Source organism: Syngnathoides biaculeatus, chromosome 14 (assembly GCF_019802595.1).
Source record: "Syngnathoides biaculeatus isolate LvHL_M chromosome 14, ASM1980259v1, whole genome shotgun sequence".
NCBI classification, from domain to species: Eukaryota; Metazoa; Chordata; class Actinopteri; order Syngnathiformes; family Syngnathidae; genus Syngnathoides; species Syngnathoides biaculeatus.
The window spans coordinates 12,188,754-12,215,831 of NC_084653.1; the positions used below are offsets into that span (position 1 = coordinate 12,188,754).

At 41.0% G+C, this 27,078-nt stretch overlaps 1 protein-coding gene across 4 annotated transcripts in view; it reads right to left on the reverse strand.

The window, feature by feature from the left end:
• LOC133511831 (E3 ubiquitin-protein ligase ubr3) overlaps nt 1-27,078 on the reverse strand; it is a 141,040-nt gene that overhangs the window by 38,638 nt on the left and 75,324 nt on the right. For 2 of the 4 annotated variants that reach the window (XM_061840802.1, XM_061840806.1), the window contains 17 exons: nt 25,511-25,576; nt 22,627-22,782; nt 19,867-19,951; nt 19,655-19,771; nt 19,452-19,556; nt 19,082-19,165; nt 18,796-18,998; nt 17,934-18,032; nt 17,741-17,855; nt 17,540-17,666; nt 16,565-16,775; nt 15,784-15,931; nt 13,372-13,525; nt 13,178-13,266; nt 12,103-12,232; nt 1,982-2,061; nt 288-308 (listed from right to left, as the gene is read on the reverse strand). In XM_061840802.1, the coding sequence (XP_061696786.1) occupies nt 288-308; nt 1,982-2,061; nt 12,103-12,232; nt 13,178-13,266; nt 13,372-13,525; nt 15,784-15,931; nt 16,565-16,775; nt 17,540-17,666; nt 17,741-17,855; nt 17,934-18,032; nt 18,796-18,998; nt 19,082-19,165; nt 19,452-19,556; nt 19,655-19,771; nt 19,867-19,951; nt 22,627-22,782; nt 25,511-25,576 (1,990 nt within the window). The remainder of the gene's footprint in view (nt 1-287; nt 309-1,981; nt 2,062-12,102; nt 12,233-13,177; nt 13,267-13,371; nt 13,526-15,783; nt 15,932-16,564; nt 16,776-17,539; nt 17,667-17,740; nt 17,856-17,933; nt 18,033-18,795; nt 18,999-19,081; nt 19,166-19,451; nt 19,557-19,654; nt 19,772-19,866; nt 19,952-22,626; nt 22,783-25,510; nt 25,577-27,078) is intronic. The other 2 variants (XM_061840803.1, XM_061840804.1) reach the window with 1 other exon arrangement.

The following is a 27,078-nucleotide window of genomic DNA, read 5'->3' on the forward strand; positions in this document are numbered from 1 at the left end:
AAACATTTAGCATAATGAACTGTACAATTGTAACAATTGTACTGTTCTGTTTGGATTTTTATTAAAAATGCACAATCCATATACTGATAAGTGAATCTTTTGTGTATCACTTGTGAAACTAGTGTCGTTCCACACTTGAAAAATGTGATTGTTGTGTCAGAGAGGGAATTTAGTCAGATTAACGTTAGCCGTTAACTCCTGTAGGTCAACCAAGCTGAACTGTTCAATTTGGTGGAAAAATGATTCAAGGCTAGGACGTAGACAATGACATTCTCCCAAAGCCTTACCTTCAAGAGGTATTTGGGAGACTTTGAGTACAGGAACATGCGAGGGAGGGACATGGAAACAAAGACAAAGAGAAAAATGAAGACAAACAGGAAAATACAGCAGTTTAAAAAAGCAGATGGAGTGCTTTTTTCCCAAAGAAGAAATATGCATGGAAATGCATTTATATTCAACTTCGGCGCAAATATAAATGTTTCCATAGAATTCAGTACAGTCACTGGTCAAGTTACAGATGAGTTGTGACGCAAAGCACGTAGGCAAGGCAGCGTGTCGAGTCAACCATCTTGAGGTTCATGTTTGACGCCCGTTGCCAAGCACAAGTTACCAGTTAAAATTGTTGCTCTCCTGTTTGTGACCACAATTGCAACATGAACTGCAGCAAGGTGATTATTACACAACAAAATAAGTACGTTCTACCCGCACCCCCACCCCCCTGACACCTTTTGACTTTTCTCACCACAATTTCATAGGATTTTATATGAAAGGTAAATTAGAAATTAGATTTTTTTTTATCATTTTGATGTATGTACGTTGCAGAATATCACCATTTTTAGTAGTCACTTAGCACAAAGATGAAAATATTTTTCACACCTAGCACACACAATAAACTTAATAGAACACACTTTTGAAACAGACGGTGAAGATATTTGAACAACAACAAGAAAAAAGTAATTGCAAGTATGAAATGGATAGAAAACCTTGGACTGTCTGTGTAAACGATTGTGCCTTTAAGAGGCGGGGCGTCGGTGAATCTGCATGTGAGTTTCTGTGGGTGAGCTGTGGGCGACAACAACCTCTGCATGCGCGTGCTCAATGTCTTTTTGTATTTTGCAGTTCAGTTGACAAGCGCATCAGCGACTGCCACTCTTTCCCCACATGTGAAAGAATTAGAGTATGTAAGTACACTGTGCTGTAGAAAAAAAAAAAAAATCAGAAAACGATAAAAAAAAATACAATATAGCGGCAGTGCGACCAATGAACCACAAGTTACACGATCATGGAAAAAAAAAAAAGATGATCGTTAAAGCTTTTTTCTTTTTTTTTTTTTACAATTGCCATTTTGATATTTTCTGTGTTGTTTTCTTTTCAAAAACAAGCAATTTATGTTCATTAAAGATTGCGTTGTCCTGATGAGTGACTATGAGAATGACAGTTGTTATGTGCCCTGCAACTGGGAGGCCATAAATAAGGGGGGTACCCCGCCTCTTGTCCAATGTCAGCTGGGGTCGGCTCAGACTTACCCGCGATTCAAATGATGATAAGAGATATAGGAAATGGATGGATGAATGAGAAAATGTCTTTCCCAAGGAACATAACTCAGAAAGTATGTGAGTTTTATGAGATCATAATTGTTAAGAGATGGAGGTTGAAAGTATTATCAGGGCGAGCGATTGAGGCCTGTTGACTCTATAATTTGGGGAAACCAAAGTTTCCTTAAGTGGCCATAAACATGATAAAAGTTGCCCAACTTCTTTTAGGCTGCTGACACCGACTGCCAGATGGCAATTCTCCCTCACCACAAGCAAGAGAACAAACATAACAGGGTAGTCTATTAATGTGGCTCCGCTTCACAGCACAGTTTTTTTTTTTTTTTTTTTTTTTTTTAATAGTGCGGCGTATGGCTGCAATGCCTGTGAGCAACTCATAAAAAGCATAACGCTCTCATATGGGACACGTCGGGCGTCAGGAGTCTCACCTTGCTGTTACCGGAACTGAGCTGGGGCGGCAGAGATCGAGAGGCGGTGTTCACTCGGACTCGGGCTGTGGCCAGATTCCCTGTCCACAAATGTATCATGAGATCATTAATACACTAATGGCATTCAATAAAACATTGAAACCAAAAAACATTTTGGCCAAATATTCTTTAATAGGCCTGATTTCCATTCCTTTTTTTAACTCTTCCACTGCGCCAACAAGTATTTCTTTCTATGGCCACAGAATAAGAGAATACCCAGTTGCAAACAACATTTTTAGTTCTCCACATACTTGCAGAAGATATCCATCCATCCATTTTCTTAGCCACTTATCCTTACGAGGGTCACGGGAGTGCTGGAGCTTATCCCAGCTGTCAACGGGCAGCAGCCGGGGTACAGTTGAGGAGCTTTCTTTAGATAAAAGCAATGTTTTGTTGCAATCTTGGTGGCAAAGAACTTAAACTGAGCGGAGTTGTTTAGACAAACATAGTGCTTTGACAATCTTCTCCCATCTTGGTGTCAGCCAACTCTGCTGAAATGAGTTGAGGAGCTTCATTTACACAAAAGTATCGCTTTGCCACCAACTTGAGGGATATGATGGAGTGCCCAACGATCCCTGTCAAACATTTCCCAGCTGTTTGGTGACAAAACCAGCACTAAAAACAGAATTTAAAATATATGAATAAAATAAAATTAAACAAGAAAACATAAACACCATGAGAGGTGAATTTAGCTAATGATTTGTATGAAACATTCATCCATCCATTTTCTGAGCCGTTTATCCTCACAAGGGTCACAGGAGTGCTGGAGCCTATCCCAGGGATCAACGGGCAGCAGGCAGGGGACACCCTAAACAAACAGCCGCACTCACAATCACACCTACGGGCAATTTAGTGTCCAATTAATGTTGCATGTTTTTGGGATGTGGGAGCAAACTGGAGTACCCGGAGAAAACCCAGACAGGCACGGGGAGAACATGCAACATGTATTCTCATTGATCCAGATTGTTAGATTCTGAGGGCAGTGACTCCATCCCAACTGGACTGTTTGGTTATTCTCCCCGTTATGCCCTTTGTGATCCAGTAATACCCTAGTTATCTTTTTTTTATAGCATTGAATACTGTACTAGCATGTCCAAATTTAGAGTTGCACTCCTTCAGCGTACTACAGTAAGCATCACTAATAGCGGCCCTTGTTCCCACAGAGCACAGAATTATATGCCTGTTTGTATGTGTTCCTGCTCCATGCGCGCTAATTAACTGATTTAAATGTTTATTATTACTGTTACATCGAGACTAACTACAGTATTTTAAAGTAACTTCCCCTACGAGTGATAAAGTTTGAGGCAAGCATGTTTTGCCTCTTAGTTGAAGAAGTGCATGAGCACCAATGTTCTTTTTGTTTCCTCTTATGTTCCTCCCATTTCTTGACAGCGAGAAAAGATGCTAAGAATACTTTTACGAAATGTTTTCATAGGTTTAAGTGTGTCTGAATAGGTTTAAGTGAATTTGAATAAGTTTAAATGTCTTGCAATAAATAGCTTTGCTGTACAATGAAATTTTGTGCAAACAAATGACATTGAGGGAGAACAAAAAGTATTCATTTCCACTATATGGTTGTTGTGGATGTAGTGTTTCTGATATTTTGCCACTTGCTTGTGGCTAATTAAAATAATCAAAATATAAGAAACACCCCAAGGTCTTCTGCATTTCATTTTTATTTTTGACAGCAACTACAACCGCAATAAACATGTTTCAATTAAGTGCAAATTTTCTGACTGTTTGAAAACTCAGCATTATAATCTGGTATGCAAGGTCGACTTTTCACTTTGAATCTCATTAGTCGATGCAGCTGTACCTAATGCTGTGGCCTCTGAGTGTCGGATTCACGGATGTGTATTCAAACTGCGGAATGTTGTAAAAAGCCATTTCCAAAGAAGCTGAATGCAGTTAAGGAGCGCAGCTGCGTGCACACAAGAGAGGATATTATGAACGCAGCATATGCACGACAGTCTCAACCTTTCAAAGTTTCTGCACAAGATGTCCAAATGTTTTCCCTGGCTATATCTTCACAGGCTAAACTGTGATTAATAGCAGTGAAAGCAGCCTTTGAAGCAGGATTGTGGCATCAAAGTCCTAATCCATGGGTGGCAGGATTTTTATAATGAGTGGGAAGTATCTTAACACATTTCAAAGGGTTTACTCCATGAATAAACAATAGCTGCACAGATGTGCCACACACCTTTAGAAGAAGGAAGAAAAAAATAAAAAGGTCTACACACACAGGAGGCAACATTCCACAAGCATCCATGCACGCTGATGAGCAAAACCCTTGCAAGTTTTTGGAACATAAAACCTAAGCGACAGGGCAACAATTGCCCAAGCGCACCCAAAGAGCTGCTTTGTATTTGTGATGTGTGTTGAGTACAGGTTTTGTGGCAAATGAAGAGCATTGAAAGTGTGGATCAGTGCCTGCTCCCAAATTCCAGACTGTGTACATAACCAAATATAGATATTACAATCATATTACAGTAGATCTGTTTGGAGACAGGTCTTTTTTTATATCAAAGACACACAAACACACATCACAGACAGAAAAAGAGAAATGCGAGTACTTCAGAAGGGATTCCGTCTTTTAAGATCGCAAACAATGCTGCTCACACTATTTGCTAGCTCTATTTATCTTTATAAATTTACTACAGCTCCTATGATATTTCACATTTTGTCCTATTGAAGACATGTCCGAGTCATATTTGTGTTGATAATCCTCTTAAAAGTAGGTTCTACATTAAAAAAAAAAAGCATTTGGGAAAAGGTAGAACCGACGCTCTCAATCTAGCGGAAACTCCAATTAGGAATGTGATCATCGGTTTCAGACAAGAAAAGCACTGAAAAAACCCACAGCTCGAAGTGTCATAAAGAGATAAATATTCAACATAATACAAGAAACTATTTAAACATAAAATGATTTTAAAACGTAAAGCACTAAAGCAGGTGCAAAGTCTCATGCCGAGTTGAAAGCCAAAGAATTAAAAAAATTAATTAATTAAAAAAGAAAAAAGGACAGTTAAGAGGGCTGATCCGATGTCGAGAGGGAGGTCACTCCACAGCGTGGGACCGGCAACAGAAACAGCTCTTAACGTCTCTGAGCTTTCGCCAAACCCACCATAACTTCACAAGCAGCAGGTCAGCTGATCTGAGGCAGTGGGCGCAAGAGTAAGGATACAACAACTCAGTCCGATACAATTTAGGAATTTAAAATGAACCCCAAAATCTACATACAGCCAGTGGAGGGAGGCTGGAATCTTAAGTTATGTGCTCCCTCTTACATGCTCCAGTTACAGGAAGACGTGAGCAGCAGCATTTTGAGCAGGGTGAAAGAATTCACACCTACGGACAGTTTTGAATCCTCAAAGTAACCTAACATGCTTGGGAGAAAGTCGAAAGTACCAACAGAAAAGAGATTCGAACCCCAAACATCAGAGCTGTGAGGCAAACATGCTGAGCGCTAATCCACTGTGATGCACATTTTCATGAGTTCCCATTGGAAAATGTCTAAATCCGAATCAGAGCGAGGTCATCCGTTGTCCCGGAACAGATTGCGTTCAGCCTCTCAATGTAAATATTGTTGAAATGAGTCATGTGTTTAGATAGGATTAAACAATTATAGAGACACGTGCAAAAAAAAAATAAAATAAAATAAAAATTAAAAAAAGAGAAAGAAAGAAAGAAGAGCAGCTATTAAACTGTGTCGGATTTACAGTACTCGCGACACACTGGGCAGGGAGGGCCCCGCTCCAATTAGCCCAGAGTAAAGCTGCTCGGATTAATTGAAGCGGGTCTTGTGCAAATGAAGCGCACTCTCTCCGCTCCCCATTAGCGCTGCTGGGCCAGATCATCTGAGCACATTTGTCATGATGAATTAGCGGCTGCGGGTGGAACGGCCTCGCCGAGTGTCACTGCGCTTTCATGCCTCTCACTTCCGTGACACCATCAAGGCGAGATGAAGCCGCCGCGCAAACCCTACCAGTGGTACCTAAGCCTTGACAAATGGACACTTGCTTGCTTTCCTGCCCTATTCCTTGGTGGGTCGCATTAATTCATTCTTGCTAGCGAGTTCCTTATTCCCTCCTGACGAGATGATTAGAGCGCGGGTTAATAGTCGGCATCCTCAAAGATGTCTGCCTCGTGGGACATGAAACCAAGGGAGCACCTGTGATGTCCGGCTTGAATGAAGACCTCATTTAGATCCAGACGGGAACTTTTCTAATGAGGTGCAATATTAGAATTCAAACACAGGCAAGCCTGAAAAGGGGAAGAATTGTCCTTTGACGGCAGGGAAAGGGCTTTCTTCTACTATCTAATAATGAGGATAAAAAAAGTATGTAATCATTAAAAAGCTAAGAAAAGAGTTGGTGAGGGGAACTTTAGGTCAGAGCGGGCCACGAAAGCCGTTTACCCAGTACAGTATGGATTTTTAAATCCCAATCAGGGTTATGTAGGTCGATGGTGACACTGGATCAGGAGTACAAATAGGATGACATCACAATATTTGCCAAAAGAAGTATTGGCAAGATCCCCCCAAAAAATGTAAACCCAATGACAAACTTTCTCTCTGATGTTGGAACATTTTTATTTTCTTCCCAGTTCTTCTTTTCCATTCCATTGCGACAATTCCCTGCGGACCGATCAATCGACAGCAGCATGTTTTGCACGACCCTACTGAAGCCAACCGTGCCGCACTGATTCCAACCAAAGTGTGCCGAGAAGAGAAAAATACTCTTGTTGTACCCATCGTTCTCTCGTACCCCCCATGGGCACTCAACCCTTCTGTCCCGCTTTCTTTCTCTCTCTGCCTATTTATCGTCTGATTTTTGTTTTGAATTGCTTTTGTTGGAGTTTTTCTCTGCCTCCGTTGCTCATGCGGGGTTCAGGTTGTTTTCTCATTTATCGTACATTTATATAATGCTTATACAGACCTGGTACTTTGACCTGCTCAGTTTGCAAAGTGCCTTGATAACTTCTGTTCTAAATTGGCGCTACATTAATACAGACTGTGTTAACTCATTTCTCTTCTGTATTTAGTTGGGTAAGTCCCACTGAAGATCCAGGTACCAAATACACGGGCTGCCACTGTGTAAACGTCACTTTAAGGGTACGAAGAGTGTCCTGCAAATTGTTTACACATTAGGATTTGGCTCTGGACATGCACCTCCAAGCCCAACACAATACTAAAAAAATATGTCAAGGGGGAGAAGGGAAGAGTTAGCAAAGTGAGAAAATGCAATCGTTGGCATCTGTGCGTTCACTTTGGAATTTAAACCTGGCAAAAACCCCAAAGGGGGCAAAGGAAAGCTCAAGCTGGCACTTGTATTAGGTTCTATTGACAAGAACAGTCAATGTGCCCGGGATTAAAAAGCAATCCCACGTTGAATGTGACATCTCGCTGCACGCCTTTATGCGCATCAGTGCGCGTCTTGTACTTCAGAAGCTGGGGATCGAGCTGTCGACACAGGGGGGGGAGACAATCGTGGTGCCGAGGGTGAGCTGAGCGAGCAAGACGCTCACGACGCCGCTCTCTTTTTCAACACGTGATCTCGAAACTCAACTCAGCAGCCAAGCAAATGAGATTAAAGCATCCGTAAAACGCCCCCACCGTCACCCACGCCGCTAACACCCTCCCCGCCCGCCTCGAGATGGCTCCGGGGGGCTGTTGATTTAAATGGAATCCTCCACTGTCAGAGCCGATCAATCATAAAAGCATGGTGTAATTGGCTTTAAATGACACAACACAAGAGTTGCATTTATGAAAGGATGTTGGACCGCGATGTGACTCAGGGGACTCGGTGACATCAGAATACCCCCTGCAGACTCCAAACATTTCCCCAACATCACTGACATTGGAGTTGAAATCGAACAAAGTAATATTGGGAGTGTTTCTCTTTCTTGAGAAACACGGTGATTTCTGCCCGGATTCCAAAAATAAACCAAGAAAAGTTTCACTGTGAGAGAACAAAGAGTCAAATGTGTCATATGGCTTGGATGAAGCCTGTCATTTCCAACAAAGGGGATAGAAGGGGTCTTCGAACATGGACAGAGGCAAAAGGAGAAGCAGGGCAAGGCAGAACTGTCACATCTTTAGATTCTTCGACATACTCGACGAGCTTGAACTTATAACCCCCTCAGTTCCTCTTGAAAGTTTAGGTTTGAAATTGCAAGACTGAGTTTGAATTGTGAAGTTACTGGAATTGCGTTTGCTGTACAGAGAACCTCGGGGAATACGTACGTTCCAGTCCAAACCGCAATGGGTGAAAATCGGCAAAAGTTTCACCTCTCTTGCAGGCTTTAAATACATTCAAATACTGTACAAAAACACACCTTTTAAACAGGAAAAAAATGCAAGCATAAAATTGCAAAAAAAATGTATGTACATGGAGTGGAGGTGGACTTTTAAAGACAGACTAACAGGTCTTTGAGGGTCAGAATTCTGGCTGATAGACAGGTGTTCAAATACTTATTTGCAGCTGTATCACACAAATAAATCGTTTAAAAAAAAATCATACATTGTGATTTCTGTATTTTTATTTTTAGATTATCTCTCTCACAGTAGACATGCACCTATGATGAAAATTTCAGACCACTCTAAGATTTCTAAGTGGGAGAACTTGCAAAATAGCAGGGCGTTCAAATACTTATTGTGGAGACACTGTATGTATTGTTGTGTCTGTGTAGCTTTCGAGGTGGAGCAAGGGTGCCACATTACATTGGTGAGTCTTTATTTGAATGTACGGCTGTGAGCTGTGCCTGACAGCAGCTTCTGCTACCATTCTCCAGCCAATCAAGAAACAGCTTAAGGTTTATCAATAATAATAATAATAATAATCAACAATAGCTCATATAAAAAAAGATGAGTGGGAGTATACTATACTTTATTTGATGTTCTTTAATATAGTGGTGCTTTGAGATACGGGTGACCCAACAATTTGAGATACATTCACTGATTCAACTCACCTAACTCACTAACCATTAAACTAAGAAAATTATATGTCAAATATTCAAAATAGCCACACAACTTTAAAGTCAGCTAGTTTCATGCTAATATGGGAAACATCATAGACAGGGTAACAAAACTATGTGGTTGTTAACACTTTCAAGAACAGATATTTGAACACAAACTGTGCAACAACACATGTAGATGAAAAACACTCACTGGCACATTTTCTTTACCTTCTCCAAATACTAATAATACTTAAGATTAATGACTCATAGAAGTTGGGTGAAGTACAAATACAATGTTTACTATTTTCCTTATTGAAAAACATTTTTTTGTTAAAGTGGTAATGGTATTTTCAGTCCCGACAATGGGAAAACACAACTAAACTCCTATCTCGAGCCACCATTGCTTTTTTAAAAAATTCTCAGATTAGGACCCATTGTCGGTCTGCATGCACGCCGCTTATGTAAATGTGATATAACATAATGGAGTCTGAACTTCATTGCGTGTTTGCAGAATTGCTCTGACGTCCGAGCAGCAGAGCCAGCACGTGCGCCCACGCACGCACATACAAATTGACCGCAGGTTCCTGAAGCCCAGGACAATCTCCGGTCAATTCAAACTTTGTGATCCCCTTGATTTTGGTTGAGGCCTCAGCGCTCAGGAATTTGTCCACGCAAAGACTTCCCGTTTCCTCTGACAAAGCAGCACCACATGTGTGAGCTTCAAGGACACACAATGTGCACCGCCGAAGGTTTTATTTTGGGGGGCCATGCAACCCGTAGTCCCCCCACCGCTGCTCTCCTGCGGTGTCATTAGTCGGAGCATCACTTTGGGTCTAGCATGCAGAATGAGCAGGTAGGAAATCACATACAATCACTTACAGATTGTGATTTAACGCAGAAGGAGATGAAGGGAATTAATAAACCCGGTTTGATATATGCACTGCATACATCTGCGAGCGTGTTTTGACATCCCACGATGCATGATTGCAGGATGTGTGTCCCCTAGTGGTGACACCGTGAGAAGGCAGCCACCCTGGTTTTAGAAAACAGATTTCATCGAATCCCCCCCCCCCTTGCCTCCCATCTCAGATAATGTTAATTTCACAGATAACAGTGAATCTGAAATACAGAGTAAAATGTAAATTAATCCACCCCTCCTCTAGCCAGGGAAAATATACCCCGAAGAATAGACTTCATTCTCTTGGTAGATCTCTCCTGAAATGGCGAGCCATCTTTTTGGTGACTGATAAAACATTGTGAAGTCTTTCATGTTTTTTTTTTTTAATATTAAATAAGATGGCTTGCACTGTGACAGGATATAAGGCTACAGATGACCGAACCTCCAATTCCATGTGAAATCACGGCATGGGCTGTAAAATTGTTGCCAGAGTGGGATGTTTGTTCGGCTCGCCGCTGGAAACCGCCGAAATCAGAGGAAAATGGCCACTTTTAATTTTCGAGAGTGATCACCCCCTTTAGAAAGAAGGGCAAACCAGAAGCAAAGTGGCACCAAATGAAATAAACAGGCTTTTAGACCTAATTGACACAGTGTCAGCAATAAAGATTACAGCGCATTTGAGTCTGCATTCAGTTCCTCAGTGCGGAAACGAAGCGTTTATGGGCTGTTCTCCTGTGAAGCTGTTAATTGCCAGAAAATGCGGGTGGCTGAAGGCTACCTTGTGCACAACCTGCACTTGAAGTTTACGCACACATTGCGGAGATTTCTCCCGGATTCTCTGCTAAGGTGTCTTTTGTGGGTTTGAAGCTTTTCTTTAAATGCCACCAGGAGTGAAAGCGGGCATTTACAGGTCCCCCCCCCCCAAAAAGTAAACCACATATCACAGCTTAGATGAAATAAAAAGGCAGGAGTGTGAATCAAATAATTCAACACATCCATGAGTATTTCAGCTAAGTCAAGTGACCGCGAGGCCCCGGCGCGGGTTAATGACGAGCACATTACTACTGCTATTAAACCAACAGAAAAGAGGTGGGAAGAGTTCCTTTTGTGTTCGCTAAATACTGTTTCCTCATCCTCTGGGTATTAGGAAATCCTTATCGGAAAAATATCCCAGTGCACCCACAATCTGTAGCATTGAGTAGAGGGAATCCAAGAGGGACAGCTTAGTGAAAATAAAAACAGAGTGCCACGCCGAGAGCTGAGCCGCTCCGGAGATAATGGCGAGCGCGGCTTTATCTGAGGACGGCTCAAAATGAAAAGGCGGACCGCGAGGCGCCTGGGTACCGCGTCTTTAAGAAACCCACTTACCTGCACATCTATGGAGGCTGCAGACGACAGCGCAATTCGCACACTAATACACTCATTGTGTGAAATTGTACTTTGTCTCATCTAAAACTTTCTTTCTCAATACAACCCTATTTGGTGTCTGAGTGATGCTCCTCCTTTACACTGCTTTGTCTACGCAGTGGTGCCTTGAAATTGGAGCTCGTAACTCTAATCACTTGGATCTCAAAACAAAAAATCTTTCCCCGTTGTAATGAATACAAATTCTATGAATCCCTTCCAGCATCCACCCCCCACAAAAAAAATGAACAAAAATGAGATAAATAGCACTCCAGAATATTGCATTTCATATGGCCATCTGAGGGCAGTAGAAGACAGTCTGTATATAGATGTCTGTTTGTACAGCATCGGCGGCTCATCTACTTCCAGCTCACCACAGAGATAAAGAATATATGACTATCTTTCTCTTTACGTGGAATTTTTACAAGTATTGCTGCACTGTCTTTGTTCAAACATCAGTTGCATAAAACATTACATGTGCTTTCCATTATGTGTTAGCTTTAGCATTAAGCTAGCAGACAAAAGGCTAAGCTATGTACTTGTTTTCGTGTAATTCCACTTTTATTACAGTAAACCTCAATTGGCGTTAACGTAGCACCTCTTGTTTGCGAGTTAAATCGAGTTCACTGCCTCCATTCAGTGCTTGTATCAAAATTTTGCAATTAAAACTTCAAGAATAAATAAACTAAATGAATCACAGATTGTATCTTGGAAATCTTGAATTGGGTCACCCGTATCTCATGGCATCACTGCAATGTGTTTAGCGTGTGAGTGATTTTCCCGACTCGTGTGTCTGCAGATGCTAGTAAAACTTGCGTCATACCTATTTTTGTCAAGGGGCTGGAAAAGAGCTGCTGCAGAAGTTTGTTCTCGGAGGTTCTCAGCACCACCACGATGTCAGCGGGGAGAGTGTCTCGGTTTTTCTCCAGGAATCCGTTCACACTGTACATCACCTGGCGAGTTGCATGGAAGATGATGATGATGATCACACACTGTTTTGTAATTTTTGACTGGGCCAAAGCACCCATTTGACATGAAAACTGTCTCACCGCGTTACAAAAAGTGTAACACTGAATTGATGATGATCTCGTGTGAAATCTGGGCCTGTTCAGCAGCCTTACCCTGTTGTTTAAATGGCAACAGGTGGATGCATACAGGTTACTTGTACCTTCTGCCATCTAGTGGACGAGAATTCAAATGCTCTGCTTGTCACTATAACTCGCATGCATAGAAAGATGAACAAAGGTACATAATTTGTAATAAATCAGGGGTCTCAAACTGGTGGCCTGTTTGCCATTTGCGGCTCAAGAGACTGTATTTTGCGGCCCTCACCTTAATATTAAAGTTTGTTTGTGAGGCCCTTGAGTTTTCCATGATTAGCACTTAATACAGAGTTCTGTGCTAAGCTGATGAAGCTATCAATCGTGGTGGGGCATATGGTTCTCAGGGGCATGACATCAACCAGGCTTGATGCGAGCAGAGAAACACTTTTCAGTTACAGCAGCACTACCATGTTTTATGTGTACTTTATCACACAACTTGTTTACATCAGCGGTGTCGCTTGTCTTATTTGTGTAAAAAAATAAAATAAAAAGATGTTTAAGAAGATTGGATTTTTTTTTTTTTATGAATTTCTAATTTAAATTGCACACCCATGCATGTGCTCAGAGGCTGTGGCCCAGCCCCAGCCTGACTCTGCCTCCAGCGGCCTTAAGGAAAATTGAGTTTGAGACCTTTGTAGTAAATGAATAATATATTTTTTAAATAATGACGTGATATCGACTCAATTGTGTTATACCGACCTGTACTGCTAGCTAGAAACGGAGCCTCAAAGTCAGAGATTCTGAAAAAACTGCAAAGGACACTTACTGCATATATCACCAAGAGTCATTAAATACCTTTCCAGCAAAATGCAGAATTCCAAAAGAGAGTTCGACACGTTTTGGTATCCAAAAGTACTTGCAGCGCAGATTGTCCTCAAATTTATCTGTGAACGTGACGGAGCAGAAAAATCTGTCATGTTCAAGAGAGGACACTGAGACTTGGCGGTATTTGTGGTAATATTGGTGTTTGAGTGTGCTTGGATGCGCACCCACTAAAGTGTGGTCGGTGGCCTGCGGGAAGCGGCTCTCCTCGTCCAACAGGGACAGGAGACCCATGGGCTTCTGCAGGAACATGTCCAGGATGGGCCTGTTGTCCTCGTACTCCACCAGGCTGGCATCCACCCCCTCGCTCTGGTACTCCATCTACCAACCGGGGAATTTGAAACAATCTGGTTAATGAGTTATCCAAATGACCCAATTAAACAAATATTATTTGTGCAAGCTTCTAATCAAGCGAAACATGCAACTGCGGCTTGTGTGTGTGTGTGTGTGTGTGTGTGCGTAGCTGGAGTTACAGCATAATACGGTCTTTTACTGAATGCATAACACAGTTCTGAACTAACAAATAGTGCCACTTACTTATTCATAATTTATTTCAATTTGCAAATAACCCAGAGTCCTATCACATTATTGCATCTATTTAATTTCACATCAAAAGTTGCTTTAAATATATATTTTGAGGAATAAAGTGGAACCACTGGATCTAAAACACCCTCATGTATAAATCATTAATAAACTCAGTGAGTGTGCACAACAATACTGGAGACAAGCACAGCAAATGAAAATCCCACTTGCACTGAGCACAAGGCCTACATCAGTCAAGTATTTATAGAAGGAAAACTTTTTACAACCACTTGAGGCTTGATCAGTAAAATGATTATGTAACAATAGGTTATAAAGAACTCCCACTGGTCGTTTCAATTGGGTTTATTTCCCGATATTATGGGAAGCAGGATGCGAAATTCCTCAGAATGACATTTGCTCTATTTTCATTTATATGTATATCTTCAGTTACAGTCATTACAAAATATTACTTTAAGGCACTAACCCAAGGGCCTAATAAAAAAATGGAAGTGGGGGGCACCTCACCTTGAGTTTATGAAACATCCTAATAAAATAAATAAACTACACTATGTCAATGGGTATGCTAAGCCGTTAAACATATTTCAATTAAAAAAAAAAAAAACTCGAAATGTGATCTTGGTGTCAGTATCAGGACAAAAAGTTCTTGGAAATTTTACCTCAGCTTCACTCGGTCCGGTTTTATTTTTTTTGCCTGATTTGGTACAAAAATTGACGAGTGCTAAATTGTTGCAGGGAAGTTCACAATAAGTAATAATACTTCCAAAAAAACACATTTATAGCCATTCCATTTCATTTATAGATTATGTATTGTATGTATATCAAACTAAGTTACGAATAACTTCCTAAGGTCTGCTAGATAAATGGTAAAAAACTAAATGCCATAGAGAGGCTAATGAAACTAGCATCAATGTTGCAGTATTCATAGCCCTTTAAGCAAAGGATATTGGAACAGAAATGGTTCATATGCATATATTCTTTATCCTCTCCCCCGCCAAAAAAGACTAATATTATTGCAACTGACCAAGTCACTAAGTTGTAAAATGTGTCATTGTTTTTGAACGTCCGCAATATATTTTGCGCTGCTGGACGCATAAAGGACCAAACACAATGTCAGTGGGCATTGAAGCATTAAATACTGATTGTTTGTTGAGTTCGTCACATTCTATTTAACTACGTCATTGCTGTATGTTTTTACTGTACAAAGTAAAATACATTAGTGCCATTGTGATGTTTTTCATGAAAAAAACATTGTTGGTGATTTTTGTAAGTCTGGAACAGATTGATGGCATTTGCAATCATTTGAATAGGGAAAAAAAATTTGACACATGGTGGCACGGTGGTGCGAGTGGTTAGAGGTTAGCGAAGTTCTGAGGACTGGGGTTCAAATCCCAGCCCTGACTGTGGGGAATTTGGGTCTGCTCCCCGTGCCTGTGTGGGTTTTCTCCAGGTACTCCGGTTTCCTCCCACAGCCCAAAAAATATGCATTCATTGGAGACTAAGTTGCTCATATGTGTCTGTCTCTATGTGCCCTGCGATTGGCTGGCTACCAGTTCAGGGTGTACCCCACCTCTGGCTTTCCGTTGATGCTCCCGTTTTGAGTTAGAGGTATAGTCATAGAAGGAATTGAACTCATAGGTCAAGACACCACTACATTGGTGCAATATAAAGAAATAATTAGAAAAAAATGTGCTAACTTTTAACTATTAAATTCTCATTTGTAATCAATATTAAACAATAGTGTGGTATATTTCAACATTTGAACTTTTTTGTCACCTCTTTACGCTGTGTTTAATTTTATTATTAGATCATGCTGCACAACAATAAAAGAATGTGAAAATATCCCCCGATCTGGACATTGAACACCCCTGCTCAAAAAAAAGGAATAATAAATTGTAAATATTCAGAACCTATTGTTTTGATGATATTTCCATCCCGTCTCCACATGTCTAGAATGGAATTATATTCAATAAAACTGCCTGCAACCTTTTGCATGAATGAAGGCATATAGAAGTCGGCTGGCTTTCTTGTCAACCCACCTGTTCCAGAGCAAATATATGCTGGTTGAAGTAAAACTGGATCTGTTCATTCGCGATGTTGATGCACAATTGCTCAAAGGAGTTCTTCTTGAAGTTCTCAAAGCCAAAGATGTCCAGGATTCCCACATTCATGCTGCTCTCTGCGGCGCTTCAAAGCAACAAAAAGCGGGACAAACAAACTTATTAGAACACAGCCAGCAAATCCCAGCAGCCATTTATATTGATAAAACTTTCATGACAATCCAAGTTCAACCCAAATACTGTTTTGCCTGCTAGTGGGAAGACATAAACATGAGCTTGGGAGAGAAAAAAAAACCCATCATCAATGTTTCTCCATCTCTGTGTATTGATTTAACCTTGAGTCATTTTTAAAATGTTCAAACTTACTGTGTACTGTGTGTTTAGTAGTGCTTAGAGTAGTACTGCTTAAAGGTCATTTTCACCCATTGCTATCAGGCTATTAATGGCAATAAGGCATACAAAGAGGAGACGGGATGTATTTTTTTTTAAGACTCTTTCACGTACATATTTATGAAAGAACGCTTTTGGATCAATGAACAGCCTCTTTGTAGTCTCTCTGAAGTCTTTTTAATCATCTGAAGATTATTTTCTCCGCACGCATTCGGTATCAAAAATTTATTAAAACTTTCTTTTCAGCCGGCATTGATATTCTCCTCGGCGCATTCGCAATGAGCGCTGTAGACATCCACAAAGGTCGCCAGTGGATTGCAGGAGCGGAGGACGTCCACACGGATGTTCATCACCTGGGTTGCCCGCTCACCAGATGGTCATGTCAGGCTGCAGCAAAGTATTGATGCGCTGCACGATCCAGCTGAACAGGCGGCCGTACAGGGCCTTGGACATGGCGTCCCGCACGTCGGCAGCTTTGTCCACCGTGTTGGTGCGGATGATGGTCTCGCCCCTTGTCACCACGCACTGCGAGGTCAGCGCTTCTTGGAGCTCCTCGGGACCGATGCTGAGCAGGGAAGCAGCTAGAGAGAAAAAAAAGACAACTTGGTAGATGCCTCGGGGGACATTTATTGAAAAAAGATGCTTGATGCTGTTAATGGTGTAGGATAGTCAGTGATGGGCCTAAACATTATCAGAAGGACTGACCCATGCTTAGAAACTAATTTCTAATTTTAGTTGCATAAAATTGGAATCATTCACTCCAAATAGTCTATTTTCTTCATTTTGTAAGGTTTCTCCAGACTGCACTACTTCCAGTACATTAATGTAGATATAACAATGTGTTGCCATGTTAGTCTGCCCAAAGCCTTCAGAAGCAGTAGCATGAAATAAATTTGCTGTGGGATTGTTTGATACGTCAATCCGAGTTCACATTTGTCATCACAGTGCCAGTGAGCTGGTCCTCGATGACATCAGCATTTTTCCTTCTTTCCTCTGATTGATTGGTCTGAACTTGTTAACGTAAATGAGTCAGGCATGCTTAAAGTGATCTCCACAGATAAACACCAGTGCTATTAATTATCAGTATCTCTGTTTAGTGTGACACTTTTCATATGCTTTCAATCTTGGATAAATTAAGAGGTGGATAAATTCATGTAAGTCTAATAGCCAATGTGCCACTCAAGCATAAACGACAACAACTATACAACAAACACTGTTAAATGAACACTTCTATGTCTGCTTCTGTCAATCAAAACTGAGTAATATCATATTTGAAAGGCCAAGAATATATTTTAAAGGATTTCTATAAAGGATTTCGCTCATACAGGCAGCCATCACATCTCACCATTCTCCAAGGCTTCTGAATTAGGCACCTCGCTCTTATCGGTTTGGTGTTGGGACGTGATGGCGGCAAATTCTATGTTGCCGGTGTTCAGTATGGCCGAGAGGATCCTGTAAACGGAGATGACTTCCTATAATAGAAAGAGGAGGTGACACAAATGACTCCTGCAAAGGGGGAAAAAACAGATCTCCACTGCTAAACTACCTCTTCGGTAAAGCCGATGTTCCGGAAGCATTCCTGGATGACTTCGAACTGCTCCTTGTACAGTTTGCTGGTGACGATATCCTGCATCACTTTGCATTGTTGATTGTTTATATACCTGAACATTCATTCATATGAATATTTGAAGTGGAACACGACAGCGTGTTGACGTCCCCGTTGGGAGGGCAGCACCAACCTGGGAGCGGTCCTTTCTGGCAACCTGTAAGTCTTCAGCTTATCTTGGTGGTAGAGGCCAGCATACATGTAATAAAAGATGTGGAAGTTCTTCTCCCCCCTTGGAGGAAACAAGAGGAACAGGTTGGAAAGAAAAATAACGCCGGCCGGGCAAACTTTGGTGCTCAAGAGCTGCAAATGTATTTTTAAACCAGACAGGTGGGCCAGGGGATTGATAAATGGCAAAAAAAAAAAACCTGTCTATATAAAACACTGTCATTTAATTTGAAATATAATGTATACCCATTTTAATCGTACTATTTATATAATTCATCTACAATTAATTTTCATTTTAAGGAATAAAATTTGGAAACAAAACCACTGCTTTTGTCTAAATGAAGCTCCTCAGCTTACTGCAACACATTTGTTGGCATCAAGATGCCAAAAAGGGTGACAGAGCACTTCTTTTGCCTGAATGAAGCTCCTCAGCATTGTTCCTGGGTATCAGGATGCCACAAGATGGTGACAGAGCATTAGTTTGGTCTAAATTAAGCTCTTCAATTCACTTCATCCTAGTTCTTTGGCAGTAAGATGCCACAAGACTGTGGCAAAGCACTACTTTTATGTCAATGAAGCTTACAACACACCTCAACATAGTTCCTTGGCACCAAGATTCCACCAATGCACTACTTCTGTCTAAATGAAGTTCCTCAACTCACATCAACATGGTTCCTTGGTGCCAAGATGCCGCAAGATGGCAGTAAAGCATGACTTTTATCAAAATTCAACTCTTCAATATAATTCTTGCGCTCGAATCAACACATTTATTGCTTTGGTGTGATCACAAAAACACTGAATGTGTGCGGAATGTGAATAACACCAACATGGCCTGTTTGATGACCCTTGACTTCTCCAGCAGGTATTCGGATATTTTGGCGCCGATGACCGCTCCAGTGGGGGTGAACTTCATCTCCAGGTACTTTCCGAAGCGGCTCGAGTTGTCGTTGATGGCCGTGCAAGCGTTCCCAAAGGCCTCCACAAGAGGATTCACCTGCAGGATCTTCTCTCGTAAAGTCCGATTGTTTGCCTAAATGCAGCCAAATGTCTTTTTAATAACTTCTCCTATCGTCTTGAGGGACTATCTTGTAATTGACTCCTAAGATGGTGTACCTTTCCCAAGAAGGTGAGATGTTGAACAATCAAATGAGCGCTCTCTGTTTTGCCAGCACCACTCTCCCCACTGATGATGATACACTAAAAAGAAAGCAAGAAACCCTTACAAAGCCAGAAATATAAGCCCGTTCACATAGAAATTCATTCATGATACAGTAAGTTTAAAGGGAAGAAAATATGGACTCTCTCCCATGTTTTTGTCCATTCGTGCAGATTTGGGAGGTCAGTGTTTGCAATCTTAATTCTAGTTTATACCATAAGGCACATCTGTCAAACGTGAGGCCCAAGGGACCAGATCTGGAATTATACTTACAGTAAGGTGAAAGGTTTAAGAACCACAACTAAACAGTGTGTTTGTTGTCTCTACCTGATCTTTGCAGAAAGTCACCATGCTTTGGTAGGCTGCGTCGGCCGTCGCAAAGATGTGCGGAGGATTGTCGGCCCGCTTGACGCCGTGGTACAGTTTTGAAAACTAAGAGGAGACAATTACAGGATGAGGAAAAAAAATGTCAAATGTGTGACCTGGTTAAATAAAGGTTGGGATACACTGCTCTAGTGTATCTCATCAACCTGGGGGGAGTAGATGCTGAGGTTCTGGAAAGGGTTGAGGGCGATGAGGATGTCCCCCACGTACGTGTACACCTGCAGCTCAGCATACCTCCTGTGCAGATGTGCAATAATGGTCTCCTGTGGAAAATAGGGGGGAAAAAAACGCATTACCTCAAGGATCGCCATACCGGCGTTTGATCTATGCACATCAAGATAAACACCTTAAATCTCACCTCGTCTAAGAACTCCAGGTTGACCAGATCATCATCTGGACTGCTCTCTATGATGAGGGTTTTACGGGTATTGATCCGTTCGTGCCTGTAACGTATGAAAGCCAGGATGTGATCCTGCCGGAGGCTGCTCTAAGGTGACCGTCAAATGACAAAAGCGCAGGCCGAGTGGGACACATGGGTCAGCCCTCTGTGCAAGGCCTTTTACAGTCCTCCCAGGGGGGATCACGTGAACAGAAACCCCCGGTGCACTTAATTCTTAGATTTTGACTCCTCACAGCACCCAAGAGGCCAAATGGGAAAAGGTCAGTGTGTAACTGTACAAAAGCTCAAGGAGGATCGGAATGTGTGAAATAGGCGTTCAAATGTTCCTTTGTCGACACGACGGTCACAACATTCAGAAAGGCAGAACAATCTAGGGAGATGGGCTGCATAAAATATAAATATATTTTCTATGATTATAAGTCTTTGGTGAGATCAACTGTTGCCACTTGTTTGGTTTGGACTGTTGTTAAATATTTCACTTCCTGCTCGACCAAGCCGTGGAGCACATCAGCACAAGAAAAAAATATTCATTCACGTAATAATATTATTTTTTTTTTGCCTCATTTCCATGTATTGAAAAAAAATAAAAAAGTCCAGAAAAGTCCAACAACCAGGAAATCCATTATCTTGTCTAACTGGATATTTCTATAAAAACGACTATATATTTTTTCTTTTTTTTGCAAAGTGACATTGCAACCATTTAGTCAAGTCTCATATTTTAAAATATAGGGATTGTGTAATACACCTGTTTTTAGGCTAACTTATCATCTCATTATGAAGTAAAGTATTGTTTTGTTACTATAACACACTTGTCTATATGGATGTATTTTGCTTTGTTTTACTCTGCTGTCTGATTCTAATGTTGGCGTAGCAAATAAGAAACTGTTCTCAATTGCCTTACCGGGATAAACAAAGGTTAAATGAAAAATAATAATATGCTAAAACTCCAAACTTATTAGGCCAAGGAGGATGGCAGTTCATTTTACTACAGCCTGCATTGCATATGCAGAAGATAAATATTTAAGACATTGTACAGTTGGGTCCTGATGCAAATTTAGCTTTGGCAGCAATCTGTCCTGTACATAATTCGATTTATACTGTAGTCCTCACACCTCAGTGCAGTTCAAGACTGTACCGTTAATTCAGATGTACTGTATACTGTTAAATAAATGATAAAACTCCCAAGATTGTCTCATCATATTCCGTGAGTCTACCTGGTGTTTCCTGGTTACTTTACATTATTCAGATCACAATATATAATATAAAGGTATTTTCTGTAGGAATGATAAATTCTATTATTATTACTAGTAAAATTCAAGCTTAAGGTCATGACTTGCTTCCGCACGGGCATTTATTTCATATTCTGAATGGAGTACAAATGCAGCCGCGTCGCTATAAAGTGGTGAATCAAGTGAACGCTGATCAGCGGGTCCCTTCAGAATGGGCCGTGAGACTTCTGCTGTTCCATCGCTTTGAAGTCGATCCCAATTTCGCACCTCTAGCAGCTACTTTTAACTTCTCTGTCTTTATTGCTCTTATCTGGAACGATTGTGCGCCCGATCTGTGGCACGAGAAACTCCAGCGGGCGAGGTCAGTTCTCGCCCCGCGAGCCGCTAATCCCATTATCCACTTTCACTGAGGACAGGAATTCAGACTCAGGCAGGGGCTGCAATGCTCTCAGGAGTAAACAGAGCTGGCACGACTTCAAAACACTGTCAAGGGCAGGCTCAGTGAACTCTTTTATGAGCGGGAAGAAGAGCAAATATCGGGATTTCTCAAATGGAAGACAGATGGTTGTCTTGAGTGTTTTGGGACCGTCGCATCAATTCTCCACAATTCAATGTCGTGAATAAGATGCAATGCATGGGATATAGCAAAATGTCCACCTTACACTTGTTTAGTTTTGAATAACACGCTCTTAGAGGCAGAGATTTATCACTGTTTACAATACTGTGGCTGTAATTTGGATGAGTGAAAAACTGTAAAGACTTGAAATAGATCGCGTTATATTTGCCCCTGCACAATGTAATGCGATCCCGAATGTTTTTGTGCAAAACAGTGTTTATGTGCCACTACATCAGACAAAACAATATGATTAAAACTAAATTAAATTACCAATCACCAATTTACACTGAAATAAATAAAATCAATGTTTTGAAATAAAAAATATGTACTGTAATAAACAATGCGGTGTTACACTAACAGCTGTTTTAATTTTGGGCAGGTCCTCATAAAAATCCTTAGCATAATGCAATTTAATTAACAATAATAAAACAAGGGGGAAGGGATAATTATGTTCATGAAGTCAATTTATTTTAATTTACATTTTGTATTTCATTAGGTATGCCAAGACTATATAAGTGATATGTTGCAAGTCTGTTCAATCTATGCACACCACAAACTAAGTAACTATCAATATTAATCAAAGAAGATATATATGACATTACTTAATCATTCTTTGTACTAATAACTGCCAAGTCCACTTGCTAGAGTGTATTTATTACTAACCTCACTTGGTTAGTCAGCAGCAATGGATTTTACTGAACGAATCACACTCCCCTTCCTTCTCCTTAATCACACACATTATGATGATGTCCATTACAGAAAGCTGCTCCTTATCATCTCATTACCCCAACAATTAAATAAATAAAATATAAAGATGAGAGCCTGCCCCCTACTGGCGCAAAAACGCGATCAGCAGTAAATTTGGAGACTTACTTGGTTTTGGCCGCACATCCCAGTTCTTGCTGCTCTTTAATTAGAGCCGCCAACTGCTGTCGAAGGGCCACGTCTTTGCCGTGGGCCTGCTTGATGAAGGGATGCTCCAGGAGGTGAGTCACTGATGGACGTGCCTCAAAATCCTTTATCAGACACCTCAAGAGCAGGAAAACATCACATTGAAACCTCACTAGAATATTGACAGTGCAAAAATAAGATCCGAGCTGATGAGCAATCACCTGAACATTGCAGTAAACTAATGGATTTGCTGTCGCTCCGACAGACTTTAACAGCAGCAGGTGAGCTCCTTAAAGGTGTGAGTGGCTAATCTGGTCAGAGAGCGCCACATGGTCACTGTCACCATGGCCCCGGAGTCCAAACAAGCCCTGCCAGGGCCCATCAGTATTTCCTATCTGTGATGCGCAGTGTGTGCCTGAGCATCGTTTTACAGTTGATACTTGTGCTCATCTGAAACTGTTCCCTCGCAGGACACAACTCCCTTATTTATATACATTTTGATATAACGGACAATTATTATGATTATGAGATGATGCAAAGTAAAGAATGAGTAGAAATGTTTTGGTCCAAGTTCCTTTGTTAGGTATCTGTGATTAATACAAATGCACAGCAGAAAAATGGGCAACAACAAGCATGGCCCAAAGCTCGTGAATACAATTTTTTATATGATCAACTAGTGAATACCAACCTCTATTAAGCCCAAAAAAGTACATAATAATGATGATCTTTTCTTAATTTACTCACACACATACTCCCTCGCTGTGAAATTTGCACCTGTTTCATTGAACACGAGGCTGACATAGTCGCAGGAAGCCTTACGAATGGTCACAGGTGAATGCACAGGAAAAGCATTTAATTGTTTGTCTCTGGAATAGATGGTTGAACAAAGATAAAGTGGGACGGGGATCGAGCCGGCTGTGAATCCCGAATACTTGCAAGTTATTGATGCCTACCCAAAAAAGTTTCCAATTGTCTACAGGTGCCACAAGACGGCAGTAAAGCGCTATTTATCTCACAAAGGGTTATGGACTGACGGAATGAAGCTCCTCTCCTCACTTCAACAAAGTTGCATGGCCCAAAGAGGCCACAAGACAGTGCCAAATGAATAGCTTTATATTAGACAAAGTGAAAATCGGTGAATTAGTGTATAACAAATATATATATATATATAATATATATATATATATATATATATATTTTTTTTTTTTTTGTGATATTTTTGTTTGGTGCTGCCATGAGATTTCTATTATACAAAATGTGTGCTTTGATTAAAAAAACTGTTTGGAAAAACTATGCTAAATTCTCCAACTTATAAGAGTAAAATTATCACTGGTGCTATCGCTTGTTGAATAATAAAACATGGACAATGTCATGGCTGGTCCACCAACATCATAGACCACAAAATGTAGACGCTATTCTCCTTATTGATATAACACATCTCAAGCAAATTATAATGAAACTGATGTTTTAAAATAAATCCTTTAAATGAGTAGTTATTTACTGATAATAATGTTGAGAGAGACAAACCATCCACCTTTGTGTTGATCATTTACCCATCTGGCTAAAGACCTGAACGGCACCAAACAGTCACAAGCAACAATGTAATTCAAAACACCCAATCTTTGTTTCCCCGTCTTATTTGCGCTCCCAAAGTTAATTCCGTGAATTCATTAGTGTCAGGACATTAAGCAGCAGAGGTTCGCCGCTATTAGCGGAGCGGTGCTGGTGGGATGGTGAACGGCGAGCCACTTAGTAACACGACTCAGCTCTTTGGGTGCACAAGTGCACACGCAGGTGATGGATTTCTTTTTTTTTTTGTAAACAACACATTGATGTATGCACACCTTGCAAACACACACACACCCACACACGCCCGTGCAAGATAGGTCACACAAACGGTCTGCAGAGGCTGATAACATTGTCCAGACTGCCCGCATTGAACTCTGTTGGGCTTGTTTGTTTGATGAGATGAATGCTGAGGTGACATCACACTAATCTATTAACTTTGACCTTTTAGAAATAGTTGCAATGACGTGCGAAGCGTATTCAAAACTCTCAATTTGGCCAAAAGGGTAACACTCCTTGACTGTGTCCTGACTACTCAACATGATGCAACGAAAAACTGCATCTTAAGCCAGAGGGCCTATTTATGAGTCACTTACTCCCTTGAAAAGCCTCAAATAATTCTCCACTCAGATGGAATCTTATTATCTCAAAATGTTTCTGACCCTCACACTTGGTGTGTGTAGTCGACATTAAGTTCAGTTTTTGGCACAGGCTGCGCACAGCAGCACTTCCTTTATATAATAAGCTTTAATGCGGCGATAGTGTGCGAATGAAAAGTTATTTATTGGCTTCTGACGGAGCTGATAACTCACGTGAATGACTTTGTGCCAACATGGGAGATTTACACAAAAGGTCCATGAAAACAAAGCCACGAAGGTTGACAGAATCTGCCTGGGAAAAACAATCTATTTATGATCCATCTGTGATAAATACATAGTGTGGTGGTGGTGGGGGTGGGGTTGGGGGGGGGGGGGTGTTTTTTCTGCACAAACACAAAAGTGTAGACATTTTACAATGAATATTGAGTAGAATAATGCTGCTTATTGTTCCGAATAAGTTGTGACGTAGAAGCAGACACATCATGTTGTTTCACAAGTGCCATCTTATCAACAAGTGTACTACTCAAATGTAAAAATCAATAACAATGTAGACTATCACTATTATTATGATACAAACACACTCCCAAACATGGGAATAATTGTGTGGTTTTGATCTTTTACATCTGTAAAGCGCTGCTAATTGTGATGTGTCACGCTAAATTTTTATTGCTCCAGTAACGTCAAGTTTGGATGAAACTTACTGGCCGATGAAATGGCTGAAACTTCTGCACCACTGGTCCGGATTTTGCAACGTAGGGGAGGGATTTCTGGAATATAATGAGAAAAGAATTCAAATTAAACGCTATCAGCGTCTTCTCGGTTAGCCCGACTGAACTAACTGCTTTCCAACGACATGACAGAAGCCGAATATCTTCAGCCGGTCGACAAATGACGGCTGGCACAAGTTCAGAGGGACTTTTTGGGAAAGAGTTGGTCGCTGTCCAGCTTTGTAAGTGACTCAGTGTGTACTTGGCAAGCGGCATCCGTGACTGGGCCTTCCAAGTTATGGGAGCGAGTCTCGCCTCTGTCAGCGGCATTCACGGGGGCCATCTGTAATGAGGCCGGCACTCTTTGCGTGGTCTCCATGACAGAAACAGTAGGGAATTTAGAAGACCAATCACGGCGAGGCACCAATCATTTAGACAGGCTACATACAGTCCATAGTGGTACTGGGAGAGTACGGTAAGTACTCGCGTTGAACCTCTGACATGTGTCAAATCCGCTCACCTCATCACATCATACTGTAATAAAAAAAAGTAACGCCGCAAACGAGCAAAAATGACTAAAAGACAAACGTCTTTGGAGAACTTCTACAGAAAGAGGACAAGGTCAAAGAAAGGTGCACTAGTGTGCTGTACCTTTCATAATTTGTTTTCAGTTTTTATGCCCGTCTGTCAAAATACTGCTTGGCGCATACAACCGTTGGGGAAAGTTGGACTACAGCACACAAACACAAGATCAAGGCACACCACAAAAAAACATGAATACTGAAATAAGGATGACCGTCTCAGTTAGGTCACATAACCCATTCGTGGGCAGTGTCCCATTTTTGGGACATCATGATTTTCACGCATTATATCCTTCAGTATATCAAAATATTTAAGTGTTTTAATCTGAAGACATAGTTTGGTATCAGGAGAGGATAACTCATCGGTCATAGTTAGCTTTCCTTCCTGACCCAACATAGCTGCCTCAAGTACACATGGAGTGTTTTCCAAGAGAAGAAAGGGAAAAAGGTCAGTATGCAACCAAGTTTGTCTTCAAAATGCTAATCCATCAGTATTATTAATACGCAAGTGCCGTTCTAGAATAAGAATTAATTCATTAAAATATCTCTAGGATGTACCACTTCACAGAACTGATAACATACTCGTCCTAGTTTTGGGACGCTGCCCGCGAGAGGGTACATCTTTTTTGCCCTTTGTTTGATGCGTTAAACAAAAAAGTATTCTTTCCTTGATTGTGGCCTGTTAGGAGACTTTTATCTCAATAAGGCAAAAAATTGCCACCCTGCCCATGAATGAGTTTTTCAATTTAGTTTGAAACTAAGTATGAATGACCCGGAATGCGACAGTGCCACAAATGAGCCAATGACGCCATCAAAACGGTCGACAACAGGTGGAAACAGACTTATTGTACCTTCTGCCATCAAATGAAAACGCCTTTGTGCAATTGTTCTACTCAAAATCGTCTGTGATAGACGACAACTCACTAAATGAGGATATGCACTGTAAAAAGTTGGACAGCTGTTACATTTCATTGTATAACG